Raw genomic sequence first — 19378 nt, 5'->3', positions numbered from 1 at the left:
GCCAGGGCTAAGTGTTTTCCGCTACTGTTTGATGTCTGTGGGGCTGGGGGGGATACGGATTGGCAAGTTCCTGCGATATGCTTAATAGCGCACTACGTGATATTTCGCCCCCGTTTTTATGGTACTAAGATACTGTAGTAGTTGATTGTTTCTTTTGGGGTGGCGATTACGCTCATGGTAGGGGAGTCCGGGAGCCTGTTGGGTTTGCCCTCCTCCGGTATTATATTACCTCCTTTTCTTTTCTCTTTTTTGACTCTAAATTTCGGGTTTCGTTTTTCGGGCGACAGACACACTGCTAGGGGGGGGGTAGGCCGTAGCCTCAGCATGCGTGTAGGGTGGGGGGTTGGGGTGAGGGTTTTTTTTTGTTTTGTTTATGTTACTATGGGCCTTTTTTTTCTCCTCTCTTTCTTGGTTCTTTTTACTTTTCTTTTCTTTTCTTGGGTCAGCATGGTGGCTAGGTGTAGCGCTGCTTATTGTTTCTGTTGTTGGTTTTATTCTAACATGGGTTGAGATGTTCCACGTCCATGGGGCGGGCAATGACCAGTGGGTACTGTGAATGTATGCTATTATCCTGATACCTGTCTTTTTATGCTGATTTTTCGGTTGCCACCCTTCGTTTTGTCGACAATTTGCTGTGATCATTGCCCGCTATGTGTCTTCGATGGATTGAATGCGCCTGATCCTTCTCATTTAAAAAACTTTTAAAATTAACCTACTTTATCCTGTACCCAGCGGTCCCCTTTCCCATATGTCGTGCTCTGGTTGCTGTTTTTCGTCTCTGAGACTGCTGGGCTGTTTCAATCCTGTGTTTTGTGCTATTAATCGATTTCGAGGCCGGCCAGAATGGTTGTGGGCCCGTATCTGTTTGCCTATGATACACAATAAAGGTTTAAAAAAAAAAAAGTGTCTTCGCCACAACCTTTACCTTCTTTTCCACAATCACTGTCAACTGCACTCCTTATAGCGAGAAATGCCGTGAAAGGAATGAAGAACTTCAAAATGAGAAACTGGAAGTCAACATAAGAGATTCGTAGTACACTTGAAATTGTAGTGGTCCTTCCTAGAAAGTATTCTGGGAGCCTTACCAGCTGTACGGGAAATGTAAAGCCCCCCGGAGCCTCAAGTCACTGCCGCTACCCCAGTCTCCTCTTTCCAATGCTGCACATGGGCTTCATACAGTCAGATCAGTGCCAGGTCATGTGAATCCAGTTTCCTGTCAGTGAGAAGTAGGCCTTAGTATGCACAGGATCCCAACATCTGTGATAAGGATGGGAATGAGCAGGTTGCTAGCTCCCACCTCCTCCTCCATCGGCAGCCACCCTGCCTTGAGTCGTACCTCATGCTAGTGAAATCCTTGACAACAAAGGGGTTCAGTTAGCCAAACAGATTGTTATCTACCACATTCCAGCACCAGCCCCTGCAAACCTCTGTGACTGGATCAGGGCAAGTAAGGCTCTCCTTTGCATATATTGTAGCAGTATGGGGCGTATAGTGATTGCCTACATTCTTGGGCAGCCCATGGAGGTTGGGTGGACCTGACAGTAGGCCTGAGGAGATGAGGCAGAGAGGAGCCTGGTAACAGAGTTGTTTGACATTTTGGGAGGTTCTTCAGAGAAGGAATAGCCACTGTAGGGGTTGCTCGCCTCGGGCCTTGCTAGCCCTTAGACATTTGCTATATTGCTGGGGAGCGCATGAGAAGAAAAAGGTTATTGTCAGCTGGCAGGCTGACACCTGACACACAACATCCCTCTGGCTGACAGGTCACTGGCCGCTCTTCCTTACTATTCAGCCTCCATGGCCCGTGTCTGCCAGTGTCAGGAACCCGTAACTTGCCAAAGCCCTCTGCTCAAGACACATTTAATTTTGTGAGAGTAACAGAGATAGTTCTGGAGTAATATTTAAACTCCTTATCTGTATAATGTCTTAAAGTCTTCAATTGGGGATCATGCCTGTTTGCTGTGAGATGAAGTGTAGTGGTATTTGGCCCCAAATTAGTCACATCCTGGTCTACTACAGCTCAAAGACTGTATCAATTTACTGCAGCCATCTACCACAATACTCGGCTTGTTCAGACCCCAGCCTCATCATCACCAAAGGGGTCCAGCTCCCGGTTCAAGATGTACTTCTGCAATTACAGGCAATCTCATTTTGCATTATTAATTGTGCTTACTTACAGTGTGTAGTACGAGGGCGAGGTGTTTTTCCTCTGGCAGAAGCCCTGCCAAGTGTGCTACTCATCTGTCCTACTACCTTTCCAGTGTAGTATGTAACCACTGCCTACTTAGTCAACAAAAAAGAGTGGAGATCCCTATTACCAAAGCTTCATTGGTCGTGCCTTATTTCTGTACATCACTTCACTCATCAAAACTCAAGATAATTAGTCCTCACTACAGCCCATCACAACTATTGCGTGTGGCAACCCAGTGCTTCCTGCCACTTTGAAGATTTTTAGAGTGTACTTACCTCTACTGCAGACATTCTATTGCAGGCAAAGGAATAGTTTCCAGTTCAAGTAACGACAACTGGTTCCAACACCCCTTTTATTGTTTGTGAAAAATCTGTTGAATAAAAACCCATCTAGATTATCCCATCGTTGGTCAACACATCCAAGCATTTTTTCTCGAATTTTCATTGTTTTTTGAGGTCTTCACATGATTCCCCACTTGTGGTGGTATCTGTGTGGCAACAACTGGGGGGAGGAGAGAACAATGAAGTACCTCTGTAAGTAGACCAAGACGGACTAGGTGGAGGTCAAATTAAGTGGGCTTAACAGGAACTTGATCCCATGGGCTCATTATGAATGATACATTCTGTGATTTTCTTTGAACAATTCTTCCATCACATTGGAGAAGGTAACGCAGGTCGCCAATATAAGGTCTTCAAGAGGGGGCTGAGGCACTGGCTTCTGTGGAGGAGTTGGAAAATGGAGTTTATGATTAACTACAGAAGGAGGAAGCATCACAGGCACAGCCCGCGTGTTAGAGTAGGGAAGTATTATGATGAATAACAACTGGCAGTATGAAAATCCAACATTATAAATAAATCTTGGTTCTCAGTGAAAGTCCAATCTGTTTGAGGTATCGGATGCCTTGAGTAGCTATCTGAATCAGTACTGTAATTGTCACTGGCACAGGTAATCTAATTTTTCTGGGGAGGAAGGAGAAAGGATAAGAGAATATCATCCCGACTGCCGACATTTCTTTCTGCAACTTCACACACAGAGGATATTGCAACGTTTGGGAATCTACCACCAAAGTAGGAGCAGAGTCAATTAGACCTTTATGTAGTCCAAATACCCATTCATCACCTTAGAACCCAAACGGACCAGAATATAGACTCTGATAAGAACTTGACGATGATCAATATGGAAAATCTACATCCTTCCAAAAGGGCAGATCTATCAAACACAGACATAACTTCAGTAGTGAAAGCAGATCTGAGTTTATTGTAGAGGTGAACTCATGGCAACACATGATTTCTCAAGATAATCACGCTCTTTGTGAGGCAATGTGTGTGGTACCTTCAACTATGGTACTCAGTTCTGAGCGCAAGCTAAACTAGAGCATCTTCTGTGCTTTGAAGATGTGCCAGATATGGAGCAGGCATTCACTCAAGTATTTACTGCCACAACAGGCTGAGTGTTTCTTTATTCAGAACTGCACATATAGTAACCCTCTGGTGGTATTCTAAGTCAGCACACTGGAACAAGGCCAGTTTAAGTCCAGCAAAGCACCATGAACCAGAGACTCTGTTGTTTGAAAAGAGAGTCTTGCATCACATCCACAAGAAATGACACAAACGCGGTTGGGATCTGGTCTAGAAGGCCTGCTCTGGAGACCACACGTTACCACAAAATACGAGTTCTTAGGGAAAAAACCATAATGCTTTCCTTTTCTTTTAATTAAAATACATTCTTGACTTCCTTTGGAGGACAGACACTAAAGATATATGGCTAAAATTACAAAGGTTTTGCGGTGTAATGCATCATCATGGGCCCCTCTAAAAAAGCGTCACAGAAACACAATGAGCTTGGGTTGGGTGGGGTTTCAAGAGACTAGGTTACATGACTGCAAAACTTCTAAAGCAACCTAGTTTATAGAAAACTATATCCGAGGCACGTATGCAAGGAAAAGTCTTCACCCAAAGCACTGTAAGCATGACGGGAGCCAGCTTATAAAATGTAATAACTACAAGTGTGACAAATTTTCAATTTAGTGAAAAGTGACATATTGTGGAGTCAAGAATGAGCACAAGGAAAAAACGGCAAGAGAACACTCTGGGTCTAGAAGAAAATAGATGACTAAATAATAGACAAGTCAGAATGTGCAATAGCTGTGCCTGAACGGAAGCTGAAATAAGTGAGGACCAGCAGGTGTGTTTGTTGTAGGGCCCTTTGCTGGGATGGACTGTGCATAAAGTATGCCTCCTCTCCTGGCATTACGAATGATGCTAAGTCCAGAGAAGGGGGCTGGGTCATAGAAATAAAGCATGTGCCCATTATTTCCTCTTTAACCTCTTAAGTTCAGTCTAGGCATTTGCAGCACATGGAAAATGCAATAAAGGATAATCTAAAGATTCCATGGTTTCTATAGACAAGCATTGGCAGAGCCTATAGGTCTCGCCTATGCAATAGCTATTGGTTTTGCCAATGAGTTCTTGCCATGCTATACATCAGCGTGGCTTTTGTTCAGCATGGCTAAAAGTCAGTGGCATAGAGGAGAGTGGTGTGGAATGTAGTAGAGTGGAATGGCGAAGAGTGGATTAGAGTGTTGTAGAGTGGAGTGGCACAGAGGTTGTATATTGGAGTGGCATACAGTGGAGTCGTGTAAAGTGATGTATAGTGGAGTGGCGTAGAGTAGAGTGGACAGGTGTAGAGTGCATTGGCGTGGAGTGTTGCAGAGTATAGTGGCGAAGAGTACCTGGGCACAGAGTGTGGTAGTGCAGAGTAGAGAGGCATTTCAGTAGCAGAGAATGCAGTGTTGCAGAGCAGAGTGTTGTAGAGTGCAGTGGTACAGAGTAGAATGAAGAGGCATAGAGTGCAATGAAGTAGAGCGCAGGGGCCTCGAGTGCAGTGTTTTAGAGAAGATAGGTGTAAAGTGTAGTGGCATAGATTGGACTGACACAGAGTGGAGTAGAGTGGCATACAGTGCAGTGGCATAGAGTAGATTGTTTCAGATTTAAGTGGTTTAGAGCCGAGTGGTGTTGGGTAGGGTGAAGTGGTGTAGAGTGTAATGGCAAAGAGTAAAGTAGTGTAGAGTGCAGTGGCAAGAGTGCAGTGGGGAAGAGCATACTATAGTGGCATACAGTGGATTGGCGTAGAGTTGAGTGTTACAGAGTAAAGTGCATTGGCATAGAGTGTGTTGACATAGAGTGGCGTATAGTGCAGTATTGCAGAGTGCTGTAGAGTGGAGTTGTGCAGAGGAGGTTGGAATGGCTTAGACTGAGTGGTGTAGAGTGCAGTGGAGCACAGTGCAGTGGTGTAGAGCGCACTGGCATAGAGTAGAGTGGTGTAGAGTAAAGTTGAGAGGTGTAGAGTGAAGTGGCATAGAGTGGAGTGGTGCAGTGTGGGATAGAGTGCAGTGGAGTGGTGTAAAGTGGAGTGGTGCAGAACAGAGTGCAGTGGCGTGGAGTGGTGCTGAGTAGAGTGGAATGGCATACAATGGAGTATGCTTGGTGTGGTAGCACACTGCCATTACATACAACACATTTTCAATTGAAATGACCATTACATTTCACAAACATACAGTTTTACTTATAAGACAATACAGCATACAAACAATAATGTGTTGAAAACCCATCACCTACTGATTTGGTAAGTTTTGATCTTATTAAATTATTTATTTACACTACACCAGAATTAACAAAATATGTACTTCATTTGTGTGTTCTGAATTCTGAAATATTCTGAAATTCTTGCACAGTTCATTTAAATGTTGTGTGCTACAATAAAACATTTTCCTACCCCCAGTATCCAGCAAGATTGTCATATTAATCCTCTACCTTCCAAGTCCATGAACGAAAAGTAAACAACAAGCTCTCTCAGAAGATAGAACCTGACATTTGACATCTGTCTTTGAATGCACAGCAAATGTGACAAGATAAGAACAAGATTTACAGGCTTCTTTAGAGAAATGAGCACTGGTGTTACAATACAAGGGGAGTTGATGTGAAAAGGCTTTGTGTCATTAGGAGAGACAACTCACCCTGGACTGCCTAAAACAAATAGGGCCAGCAAATAGAAACCCAGAATATATGAGTTACAAACCACAAAGCCAGTTGTAAGCAACAGGCGAAATGCATTCCCAGGGAGGCTTGCTAAATGTCACCAAAATGTCTTCAGCTGTGCTGTCCGATAGGCTTCAATCTAAAAATATATTTTGTTCCTACTGCAGGAAGACTTGACAGTTCAGGCCAGACAATTCACATAGGAGCAGGATCAATCCTGATTTGTAAATGAGTGGTCTTTGAGTGGTAGAGTGGGCCAAAAATCTTGAACCAAAATGTGCCCAAGCTTTCCAGCATCACTATTTAGGTCTTGCCCAGGCAGCGCATGCGCTGTCTCTTTGAGACATGCTGTATTCGTCCATTTTTACAATTGACTCCCCTTCTTGTCCTTTGTAAATGATGACTTTTGATTTGTGAATAGAATTAGTAGTCCCTCTCTTTTGCTGTTTCCACACAGTCCCTCACACATGTATCCTTACTCTCTAGCTTTGATTAGCAGGTAGGAAGCACTATTTACTTAGTTAATGTCTTGCTGAAGGAGGTACAACATGCATTCCGAGGCCATAGCAATGGCAGACGCTTCTCTCATACCAAGCCCCACATAGCACTGCATTTTTAAAACCGCGCTTTAGCAATGGAGTAAGCAGACATGAGATACCGGTGGCGTCCAACCCCTCCCCCTGAATTTTCAATATTCATGTTTTTTTAAGCAGAGCAGCACCCTGGCGGCAGCGTATTTTTTTTATTTGCAGTACGCCATACATGCTTCCACTTTAACAATAGCTGCCGCACGCCTTTCTTTTGTTCTACGCGGCTCGCAATATTCAAATTGTTCACTATGGAAATGGCCTTTAGTCCTGTTACCTTTACATTTATTGCATTGCGCTGTGCTATTTTAGATCTATTGTGATTTATAAAAAATATTCCTAAATAAGGGAGAAATGGCATAGTATGGCATCTTCCTTATATACTTGCAGTATATGCGCAATAAGGTTCCATTGTTAAGATCTTGCAATTTAGTGAGATCACTGTTGTGAAGCATGCACTATTTATTTCCTAGATTGTCAGAGCTATTGTTGCAAGCTTGCACATGCATGGCTTTTCACATTATAAAACTATTGTAATTTCTTTGTTTTTAATTTCATTTTCGGAAAAAGAAATATTATGCACAATCTTTTAACTTTTATACTTTTGTGGTCAATCCTACCTATTGGAGCTTACCAGCTCGATATCTTATGGATAAACCGTACGGGTAGTCTATTCTCCATTTTATTCAGATTAGCTCTATTTCAGACTCCTACAATTCCTTGTTGGTTAGGCCGCAGTATGTTATGGGACCTTGAGGTGAATTGATTTCCCCGGTAAGGCTGACAGCGATTTAAACATCATGTACTGTCATTTTTGAAGGTGGGTTATTTCACTTCATAATCGATTTATACATTTGTGACCCTTTTTATAGGGGTTACAGTTATAAATTGCTCTTATATTTAGACTCATGAAATGAATTACATTTTTCTTGAACCAGTGTCATCTCTGGTACACGTGGCGATACTGGAACTTTGTTCTCAAGGGTGTAGGGCACAGGTTATATTGTAGAATCTGTTACTGCTACAGTGACTCTGGGTAACCTCTGTGGTGCTGTCACTGTTCCACATGAAACAACTTTCAACTCTTCTGTATTCACGTATTCTTCACTTTCCCCCTGTATGCTGTACTTTCCTCTCCTTTCCTGTTGACAGATGCTCATCTGACAGAATTTTCTTAAATGCTGATACATTTCTAATGGCGGTTTATTCCCTTTCATGGGGACCATTGTCCCCTTTTTATCAGTGAGTATTTAAAGTGGTTGCTCGTACGGGATCAGAAAAATTGCTACTAGGATACTGGTCTTTAACCATCACTTTATCACCAATGTGTATTTCCAGGTTCATCGTCCTCCATTTCCTTGTGGCACTCTCATTGTTGAATTTGCATCTCCCATAATTGTGCTCATAATCAGTCCCTTGTAGGAACCAAACTAGGACTGTTTACATGGTGTCCTTAGGAGCTCTCTCAAGCAAAACGATTTCTGGTGAGCACTTGCTCGTGCAAGTGCACTAGACACCAGACAATTCCACAATTTCAACTCAACCACATACTTCCACTGCACACCACATACATCTGCTCCACTTCAAGCAAAAACACATGGGCAAAAACCATTTTCATTTACAACGCCAACAGCTCAAACTCTCGCAAATGCGAGACCTATTGCATTGCAAATGCTTGGGTTTTTGTCATTATTAATGTTGATACAATGTGGTTCAAATCTTGCCAACTTATTTATGAATTGCAATTTCTAAATTGTAGCTTGTTTTACAAACAAATCTGAGTAGAATATTCCATTTATTAATTTTAATTGGTCTCTAATGATTGTCTTAGAGTTTTTGTATTATAGCTTTCTCATTTTATAAGCACCAAATAAACTATTGTATCATAACTTGTAAAAGCATCAAAATATTAGATCTAGTCGATGTTCTGTCTTTCTGCAGGACTGTATCTAAATCTAGTGTATTGAGGGTACAGTTTGACAGGTATGCTTTTCCCATAGAGGCTGCTGATGTCACTTTCCAGAATAAAATAGTAATGCGGCCGATAGTCAGAGACAGCAAAGATTGCCAAAGGTCAGAGCTTAATTTGAGCCCGTGGTTTCCTGTGCTCAGCACCGGCACTTAATCATCAACACCGGGGCTTTTCATGAGCACCAGTTAAGTACACATTCATTTACAGGAAGATTAACTGATCTCCCAGAATCACAGGATGTGAAGCCGATGCCGAGACTCAAACCTGGTTCCCCAGTTCTGAAGTAAGCAGCTCTGACCAGTACGCTACATCCTCTCCCCACTTTTATGGTTAGTATTTGGTTCTGTTTTAGGCAGTGATAACAGGAGAAATGCACTGGTGCAAGCTGCATTCTGACGAAAGCCCCAGCACCTATTTTTTTTTTTACAAATTAACCACTGCCGAAGGTTGTAATTTACGGCACAGAAAAGGGCGTCTGCAGAACTCAACAAAAACAATCAAAACCTACCTCGATGTTTTGTGAGGTCACGTGCACCGGAGGGCAGTGGACTGTATGGCATCTCAGGGGACTGCGACACAGCGTCATTCGACTCCTGCATGAGGAAAGACAAGCATTGGCCAGTTAACAAGAACCCTACTAAAGCCATACAGATATTGTACTTTTCAAAGTGTCAGCCTCCAAGTTCTTTTCCTTTTATTTGTAAGATCTTTCTGAAGCATGTTTATGGCTTTGAGGATTATGCGCGCTCCAGACAGTTATTGGTTCATATTTGGCATGATGGCGCAACATAAAAATGTACGATTAAAATGCTTCAGACATCCTTGTCCTGAGTGGCCAACAGACCATACGCTCTTTGCCCGTCCCATCCACCAAAAGAAACAATGAATGTTAGGGAGTAGCTTAAAGAGGGGAGGTTTGGGGTGTTACGCCCTGGCGTGGTCGGCACAGGTAAGAGCGGTAGGGCAGGTCGGGTGTTGAGCGGGGTGGGGAGAGGGAAGTCAACAAATGACAGGATCCGTAAAATGAAATAAAAAATAAATAAAACCACTTACCTTGCGGTCGCCGCATCGCCAAGGCAATGCGGCGAGTGCAAGGTAAGTGGTTTTATTAATTTTTTTATTTCAATTTCCCTACCTGTCATCTGTCAACTACCCCCCGACCCAGCCCGCTCCCCCCACCCCACCGCACTTACCTACGCCGGCCAGCATGGGTACGTCCCCCTAATAAATGTATTCTGTAACAAATAGTTTGGTACAGCTGCTTTAAGTCGGGTATGGTGAGGTGCTTGTCAGATTTTACTTGGGAATTTTGAATGCATATGCAGATAAACACACATACACACTCACTCTCGTCCTATCTGTTTTAAAAGTCTTAAAAATGGTTACTTTACAAAATACTGAGTTTTAAGTACCCCTCACAATCCACACTCCTCTCCCTTGCTACTGCTCCTTAAGCCCCTCTTGACGGGCTTTTATATATTGTATTTTAACAAGAGTGATTATTGGAAATGTAAACTCGCTCCCACCTCCCCAATCTTACAGACCAAACTACGCCCCTGATTAATGTCTGTCGAGGTACAGTGCAAGCCCAGAGCATGAGGCAGCATCGTACTGTTTAACCCGCAAATGCATCTGCTCCCTTGATAGAGACAAACAATTCAGTGACCACAGTTTCTTCAAGACCCAAGCCACTGCAACGTCCGGCCTGGTCACTAGCTGTCCTTGCTATGCTAGTGCCTGTCAGCTCTTGGACAAAAGCGACTGGCATACTATAACTGGTAATCAGGTGTGCTGCTCCTGCTGGTGTCTGTCTGTTCCCCCATGTGCCTTGGCCAATTTCATACTCATACTGGTAGTCACATTTACACCAATGTCTGACTAAACCAGTACTCAAGTGACTTGAAGCTACTGCAAGCCTGCAATGCCTGAATACAAGATAAACAAAGACCATTTACCTCCAAGAGGCCTATTTCCTGTGAGGTCTCTTCTGTCATCTGCAAATCTATGGTGTATGTGCAATCTCCAGCCATGTCTGCACTCTCACTATGGTTATTGATCTATTTCTGTGCCGCTCTTTTCTGTGGTATGCTACCAGATCTCCCACCACCACCACCATCAAATGTTCCATATAACTTTGATAATTTTTCTTCTCAAATATATTGATTTACATGTTCTACTTCTCTTCTTTTTAACTTGTTTTTCTCTTTTGTTGCTCATTTACCTTCACCCATTTTATTGAGCATTTTTTGTGTACTCTTTCTTTTGGGGCTAACTCTCTATATCTTCTTTTTTCCTTTTACCTCTCTTCTCTATTCCTTTACCTTTCCTGACCCAGTTTCTTTAGGCTTTCCTCCTTACTTCTCTTTTCCACTTTATTTTCTAAAAAGGGACACCTCATGTTGCCTTTATCTCTTCCTACCCCTTTTCCTGTTGTTTTCTTTGTGTTGATCCTATCTTGCTCAATTACGTTTTAAGATTTTAGATGGGTTTTTTGTCTGGAATTTTTTAATATTTTGATTTGATTTTTAGAAATAAAACTTTAGAAACAATACATTAGAGACTGAAAAAGTTGAACTGTTTGGATGATAGCATTCCAATCCTATAGGATGAGTCTATCTTTACATCTGCCATGCTGTCAATAACAACTTGCTTAGGTTACTCCTGAGCCTTCCCTGGTAGCATTATTACTTTGACCCTTGTTCTTGAGGCACATCTCTGATGATAAATGCCCACTTACCCTGCATATACAGAGACCGAAAACACTGAAATGTTCACAACATGCTTTGTCTTCATCCTTCCTTTAAGACTTTCACAAGCCTCTACCCATGATAGGCTACCTCCTGAGAGCCACCTGCTTCACTGTCTCAAATCTATCATCATCCTTTTGAAAATGTGATCTACTGACCAGCTAAAACACAGCAAGGGAGGGTTTATCAATCGCATCAGCGGTAACATCACCCCATTTCTTTCACCCTGATTCAGGTACCGCTATTAATTAGCTTGTCACTATGTTCATGTGGTTACAGAACAAAACTACATTTGTGTTACTTTCCTGCTATCACAACAACAACAAGGTAATGGACAGAATACCTGAATTAATACCAGCCACTTGCAATCCCTTTGGGCTGCACCCCAGTCCATTGTTTTTCACCCACTATACCATTCTAGACAAATGCCCATCTTATGCAAATCAGTAACAACTCTCCTCATCATGGGAACAGTCTGTCCCATACTGCCTGGCGAGGACTCCTTCAGAAGGGACCACAACAAACCCCAAACCGGTTTTGGCCTATTTAAGCCATGGTTCCCCTGCTCACTTTGCCACTAGAATCAAGCTACACCAGACTGATGAGCCCCAATCAGGGCGAAGCCAGCCCTGGATTGCTTGTGTTCTGGGTCTCAAAGGACCTGACTTGGCAGTTCGGGTGTGAGTAAATGTAAATGTACAGGAATTTATATAGCACAAATCACCAAGCGGTTTCTAAGCGCTTGCTTAGGGAACCCGTCCTGGTATTCCCCAGTGAGATAACCCCGGCAGGGTATCCACAAGGTGAAAGCCAGGCATCCCGCCGCGAGGGGCCGTTGTGGAGATTAAGCAAGCTATTGCCCAGAGTCGCAGAGTGTGAACCCGTGAATCGAGTAGGCACCGGAGCGAGAATTGTCGAGTCCATGGACATTTTAGGACTCAAGACCCCGCCGAGCCGGGAATTGAACCCTGGTCCCGGGCTGACCTCTGCTTCCAGGTCTGCCTCCTCTAACCAGTGAGCCACACTTCTCCTTCTGGAGATGGGCCACGACTGATTTGCATATAGCTGGGTCTAATCTGAGGTGGAATGGTGAGCAAAATAATGATGGATTAGGATACAGCTGAGTAACTAACAAGGGCTGAGATTAATTAAAACTTTTTACCCATCACAGTTTTTTTTAAACTTTCTTGCAATGTGCACTTTGTCCTCTTTATTTTGCAAGGAAGTTGCGATATCTTGCACGTGTGAGATCCCTTCAACAACCAGAATGGGACGGTTGATAGGCAGATTAATATTTATATCAATGCAGAGACTTCAGAATGGAGTTTGGTAAGACTTTATTTTTAGTAAAAAGTAATCAGTTTCTTTTTGGATCACAAAGTTTTGTATTTGTAGTGGAATGAGTGTTATCAGGTGTTTAGCAAAAGCAGCAACATTTCTGGTTTCGTGAGTTTGATGTAGTGGTTTGGTAAATCGTTATAGAAAAAAATTAGATAAGTGGGTAATCATCAGTGGAGCCTGAGATGGTAGAACAAGATAACTGAGAGGAAATCCCACACTCAGAAATAAAGGATGCAGTAAAAGAAGCTATTAGCATGGCATTAGAAAAACGTATATGAGGAGAGAAAGAGTTAAACGAGGGATATGTTTTAAGGAGGAATCAAAAAGTCAAAAAATGTATAAGGAAAACAAAATATTTGAAAAAGTGGGATTCAAATCAGGACAAGGCTGTTCTAAGACGTAGCTAGCCTCAAAAACACAAAAGAAGATGGTGTGCTATGGCGCACGAAGTGTCGTTGGTTGCACAAAGGAGACGTGGGCTTTCACGGAAATTTTGGAGGTCAGAATCACCCTTCAGGGCAAAAGGATAATGAGGGATATTATGAATATGTTTTGGATAATGACGACAATGGTGGTGTCATGGTTTCTTGACGACTGATTGTGCTGGGGAAACAGCCAAATAGGAGTATGCGAAAATCCTCAGGGATCTTCGATTCGTCTTCGAATGGCTTCTGATTGGTGGTCTCTTGAGCATTTGGGGAAAGTATTCATGAAAAAGTTTTCAAAATATGTTTGGAATGAGATATGAGCTGAATGCTGTCATCCGCTAGTAGAATAAAGTGTGTTACTAGAGATCTTAACCCAGTCTTGATAAGTTTACGTTTCAAATTGGACAAAGAATCTCGAAATGGGCCCTAAAAGTCAGATGAGAAACAGCAGTGCACCTACCTGGACCTGAACCATGACTAATACGGTTGACATAGCTTCAAAGGCATGGATGGAAGTAGTATAAACTCGTGCAAACAGAGCCAGAGGGCATGATATTTTGTTGAGAATACAAATTCAACTATGATACCTGAGAGAAGGTAAGAGAGATTTTGGAGAAAATTGGTTCCAAACTGGGGATATGGCAATCAGGATCCAGGCAAAAATGCAAAGGGCCTTGTGTTCAGGGGATGTTTATTGAAGGTTGTTGCGACATATGCACCTACCCTCACAGATTTGTATCAGGTGAAATGTACACTGTGCACAATATTTAGAAACCCAGATGTTGTTCTCACAACCGGGAGAATATTTGGTTTTTGCCAGCCATGGCTTGCAATGGTTCCTTATCAACTACAAAGTAGAGGTTTCTTCAAGAGGTTTCAAAGTGGCAACTGGATTTTTTCTTCAACAATGAAGAGTATCAAAACAGAGGGCTGGCAGAGGTAGCAGAGTGCAAGCACTCATTTCAGCACAAGTTGATTAGGGAGAATTTTAGGAGTTTGTCCCTTATGAAGGTGAGAGGTAACACAGCCTTTCCCCAATTGAAAAAATACAACAAATGATCCACGGCTCATAATGATACTTTTGAGTTTTTGGGTGGGATTGTACAAATCCCAATTTAAATCAAGGAGGCACATGTGTTTCAGAGGATTGCAGTAGCCTAATATAGGTCGAAGTAAGAAAAAAAAAGGTGTGATGGTGAAAGTGAGCAGTCCCTTTGTAGTGGAAGAGAATGACAACGTTTGGAGACTGGTGATGCATTTGAGAAATGTAAACAAGTTTGAGGCTTACAGGTAATTCAAGATGGAGATGATTCATGTTTAAAGAACATATTGCAAAAAAAGTTTGGTTAGATAAGATAGCTTTGAAAGACTCATACTTTAGGGTAATGATTGTATAAGTAAAAACGTTCTTCAGTTTCACTGAGGAGGAAAGTTGTACCAGACATCAGTTCGCAGTTCAGCCTCCAATCAGACTGCTGTGTTCTACAGAGATAGTAAGGTGAATGGCAGCCTATGTGTGGGGGATAAGTGGGTGGCTGATTGCTTATCAATATGACATCCTAATGAAGTCTCAGGGGAAGATGGGATTAAGGAAGCAATTGGCAATGGTGAAGGAGTTATTGTAGAGCCTAGGTTTCATGGGGAATAAAGAGAAATCTATGATGGTGCCATGAAGAAGTTCAGAGTTTTTGGGTTTCACAGTGGACACGAAGGAGGCAATTTGGAAATTGCTGCACAAAACAGTAAGATTAATCAAGTTGGAGATTCTTAATTACTGTCTGTACAATCTTTCACTCTATACTTTGGCTTGTGATCGGTCTTCCAATGGCCTCATCCAGGCAGGGTTTCCAGGACAGGTACAGGGCCTTCCGAACTTGAAAGTGACCAGGTTCCAGTTACAAAGACGGGATTGTTTCGACTGAGGAAGCCAGACAGAGTTATAGTGGCTTGGGGGGAGGGCACTTGAAATGAGAGTAGATGTTCTGAAAAACAGAAAAAAATGAACACAGATTGTTTCAAACAGAAGGAGTTTGCGTTGAAAATATTTCAAATGGCATTGCAGAATGGCTTGATTTTATTATGCAGGGTGAATGTGTCTGCAGTTTGTTGCATCCATTGTTTGGGTGGTAACAGGTCAATGCAATAGTCAGAATTCACAAAGGAGTTGTGACATTGCTTTCTGGAGAATAGAGGGTAAAATTATTTAGGTCTTCACAATCAGGTAGCAGTTTCACATTCAAGTAATGTAAAGCATGTCATCGATTGGCAGCGGAATCTGAAATGTTTTGCAGTGGTCCAGAGCCATTGATATCCTTTCAAGTCAGATCTTTCTGTGAATATTTTAGCATCAAAGTGCCAAGCTCCCAACTTCTGATTTATTACAGAATTGAAGTCAGCAAAGAGCATACAAGTTTCCTCCATTCATAATGTTGCAGAGAATTTTGCACTTTAAATGCAAGTCCAGATTCAGTTGATGGTGAGGACGCCACTGGGCGGGCCCTGGTCTCTAAGAAGGATGGATCCCTGCACTGTTGAACCATTTCTTCACCCAGCAACTTCAGCCCTTTTGCTGAGTCTCGATGGTGAGGAACATCATTTATGTATTGCGCGGTCCTTATTTTGAGGGTACACTGGAAACTGAAGAGTTTGAAAAGCTCTCAGAGGAGGCTTAATCCCTTCTTAGAGAGTCATAAGCACCTGTAACAAGAAAGAGGTTTTGAGGGGATTGGAGTACATTGTTACATTGCTGCATGGAAAGGACTCTGGATCCCTTGAAGACATCTAGTCTGATGGTAGCAATGATTTGTCCAGTTAGTTTGCAAAAGGAATACATTGCAGGTCTAATATTTGCTACAGGTCTTCAATTTCGGTAGTTAATACGTTGAAGGAAGGTAGAGCAATAGTTGCAGCAACAGGTAGATCTTCTTTTGTACATAGTTATGAAGAGAGTTTGGATCCATAGACCACAGCAAACTAGATATTCAACATTATTGGATGTGAATAAAGTTGTTGGATTGCTTAGTGGATGATCTACAAATAATATATTCAACAGTTGTAAATACCAGTTAGATTTGCGGCCTTGCTTTGCTCGGTCTCTTTTGGAGGGACCCAGATGTACAAGCAGTGGAAGTTAAAGGTTTACCATGAAGTGCACATTTTAGGACTTTTTTGATTTTTTATCCAAAATACGACAAGTCTCTGTAGTTGTGTAGAATATGTGAGCAGAAAGCTGGAGGTGCCTCCTCCTGGGGTGGAGTAGTTGATAATTCCATATTAAAGATGTTATGTAGGTGTGTGCTCATCACCTTTGGCACGGTAGGTGTAATGTGTAATGATAGAGACACATGTAGCTACATCTGCGTTGACAGTGCATTCGCTCATAGAGCAATATTAGTACTTTGACAAACGTGTACCTTAAAGCAGTGGAACATGCAGCTACACTCAATCCAAAAGAGCTTTGAACTTGCATAATGCTAGCCCGTTGTTTGGATATAAAAAGATAATTTTTAAAGATATGAAAGCGGAATTTTATTAGACAGGGGGCAAGCATTATACTGCATGATTCCTCCTGTTACATGTAAGTTATTTGTTAACATAAAAAATCAAGACAAAGGATAACGAGATATAATGAATAGAAGCATATTTAAGGAGTGTAGTAGATACAAAGATTGTTTTGGAAAATGTTTCAACCGAACATTCATTTGCATGGTAATACAAAGAATGAGGATCAGGTTTGTGTGATTGACGCTTTGATTTTGAGAGACTCAGAGATATTATAGAATTGAAGACTAAGTTGAAATTGTGGCACACGACAGACTGGCTTCATTTCCCTGGAGGGCTGGAGGAATTGGTGGATACGTTTTTTTTTTTTTTGACATTTGTTTTTATTGTTGCCATCACATAATAATTATCGGTGAATATTCACGGTACATCGCAGCGTCAACATTCAGCTGCATTCAATCATTAGAGCAACTTTTCAAATTTTCTATTTTCTCCCCAACTCTGAACATACTACTTAAAAGGGTCAAGTTAAACAATCCGTTTCATATATCAAATATAGCATTAGTGTGAATAGAGGCACAACAAGCAGTATCCACATTTTCTGTCAGAAAAAATTCTGTCTACATGTTCAGTACCTGAGGCACGAGCATTCCCTAACCCTCCAAGCCCAACCCCCTATTCCTGACATCACTCCCCACCCTCGTCCTCCCCAGAGCTATCTTCATCCTCATCCTCAGGCAAAGGCTCACATATATCCCCTCTATATGAGTTCCACGGTGACCATGTTTTGTTCCATTTGCGTGGATTAAGCCTCTGTTTGTAAATCGCCCTCTCTGTTACCATAAGCAGATCCATGTTCCTGCACCATTGCGACAATGTCGGAGTAGTCGGTGCCCCCCAGTTCTGTGCTATATCTCGCTTCGCCAGCATCACACCAATGACCACCCAGCGTTTTCCATGCGGTGACAGGTCAGTTGGGCCCCACACATTCAGTAAGCATACCCTAGGGTCAGGTGAGAATGATGTCCGTAGTGTCTGGCTGATCGTTCGCGCTACACGTCTCCAGTAAGTTTGTAAAGTAGGACAATCCCACAAAGTATGGAACAGCGTACCCTCCTCCCCACAATTCCTCAGACAGTATGGATGATCCGCCCTATGTAGTTTGTGCAGTGTTGTGCGGGTATAGTAAACCCTATGTAATATTTTAAATTGGACCAGTCTGAAACGTGTGGATATACCTGCCTCCCTAGGCGACGCCAACGCTGCGTTCCATTCCGTTTCATCCAAGTCCCCAATCTCCTCCATCCATTTCTCTTTCAAACGCACCAGCGGATCCGGTAGATTGTTTAACAGTTTACGGTAGGTGAGGGAGGTTGCACCAGCCTCAATATAATCCGTAAGGAGTCGGTCTTCCAACGGAGCCGACTCCGGGACCGTCGCTCCCATTTCCAACACAGACATGAGTGCGTGTCTAACTTGTATGTATCTGTATGTTTCAGTCATTCCAAGGTCGTACTGCTCCCTCAGGGTTTCAAAGGTTATCACTGCACCTCTTGACCATAGATCTCCAACCGTGGAGATCCCGATGGTATCCCATCGATCAAACCCCTTACTATTGCGCAGAGTACCGAGGGCCTTGGAGTCCCACAGTGGCGTGAGTTTAGTAATCACTCCCTCCCATCCCAGCCGTCTCTGAGCCCTATGCCATATAGACACTGTGTGTTTGGTAGGTCCCTCCAGCTTCCCCACCAGACCTTTGTTGTAGAGCGGGGCCAGAAGGGTGGCCGTGCCCAATTGTCGTCTATCCGCCATGTATGCCGGGTCTTCGTGTGCACCATGTATCCATTGGTTGATCACCTTGAGGTGTGCAGCCCAGTAGTACAATTCGAGGTTTGGGAGCGCTATCCTCCCGCCATACCAATCTCTAGTCAGTTTCAGTTGCGCCACCCTAGCTGGTTTGCCACTCCACAGCAAGGTGGACAGTTGCGCCGACACTTGGCGGAAGAACAACAATGGGACCACCTCCGGTGCGTTCTCTAGAACATAAAGGAAGCGAGGCAGCGCCAGCATTTTAAAGAGTGCCGCCCTACCCAGCAATGTCAGTGGGAGGGTCTTCCAGTGGCGCACGTCCGCCTTCAACCTGTCCAGCAGGGGCACAAGGTTCAGCTCCAAAAAAGTCGCAGAGTCCCTCGTGATTTGGATCCCCAGGTATCTGAAGGTACGGGGCTCCACGACCAGCTGGCAGTCAAGAGGCAGAACCGGGGGGTCGCCCCGTATCATATACAGTATGGACTTGGACCAATTAAGTTTATATCCTGATGCTGCACCATGTTTCTCACATAGGGCTAGCAGTACCGAAACACCACTCTCGAGGTCCATAAGGTAGATGAGCATATCATCCGCATACAGGGAGACCCTATCCTCCCATCCATCCCCCCATCCCCCCATTGTATGCCCCTCAGCAGCTGGGTGGATCTAAGAATCATGGCCAGGGGTTCCAACACTAAAGCAAAGAGCAATGGTGAGAGCGGGCATCCCTGTCTCGTGCCCCTCGCCAGCGGGAATTCTCTCGAGATA

The 19378-nt window shown here is 43.1% G+C and overlaps 1 protein-coding gene across 1 annotated transcript in view; it reads right to left on the bottom strand.

The window, feature by feature from the left end:
- The window catches only part of LRMDA (leucine rich melanocyte differentiation associated), a 1143369-nt gene that overhangs the window by 375532 nt on the left and 748459 nt on the right, over nucleotides 1-19378 (bottom strand). Inside the window, exon 3 of the mRNA XM_078643364.1 lies at nucleotides 9293-9377. Within this exon, the coding sequence (XP_078499490.1) occupies nucleotides 9293-9377 (85 nt within the window). The remainder of the gene's footprint in view (nucleotides 1-9292; nucleotides 9378-19378) is intronic.

This window comes from Lissotriton helveticus, chromosome 5_1, assembly GCF_964261635.1.
Source record: "Lissotriton helveticus chromosome 5_1, aLisHel1.1, whole genome shotgun sequence".
Taxonomy (NCBI): domain Eukaryota; kingdom Metazoa; phylum Chordata; class Amphibia; order Caudata; family Salamandridae; genus Lissotriton; species Lissotriton helveticus.
This window is presented reverse-complemented; position numbering and strand designations above follow the sequence as displayed.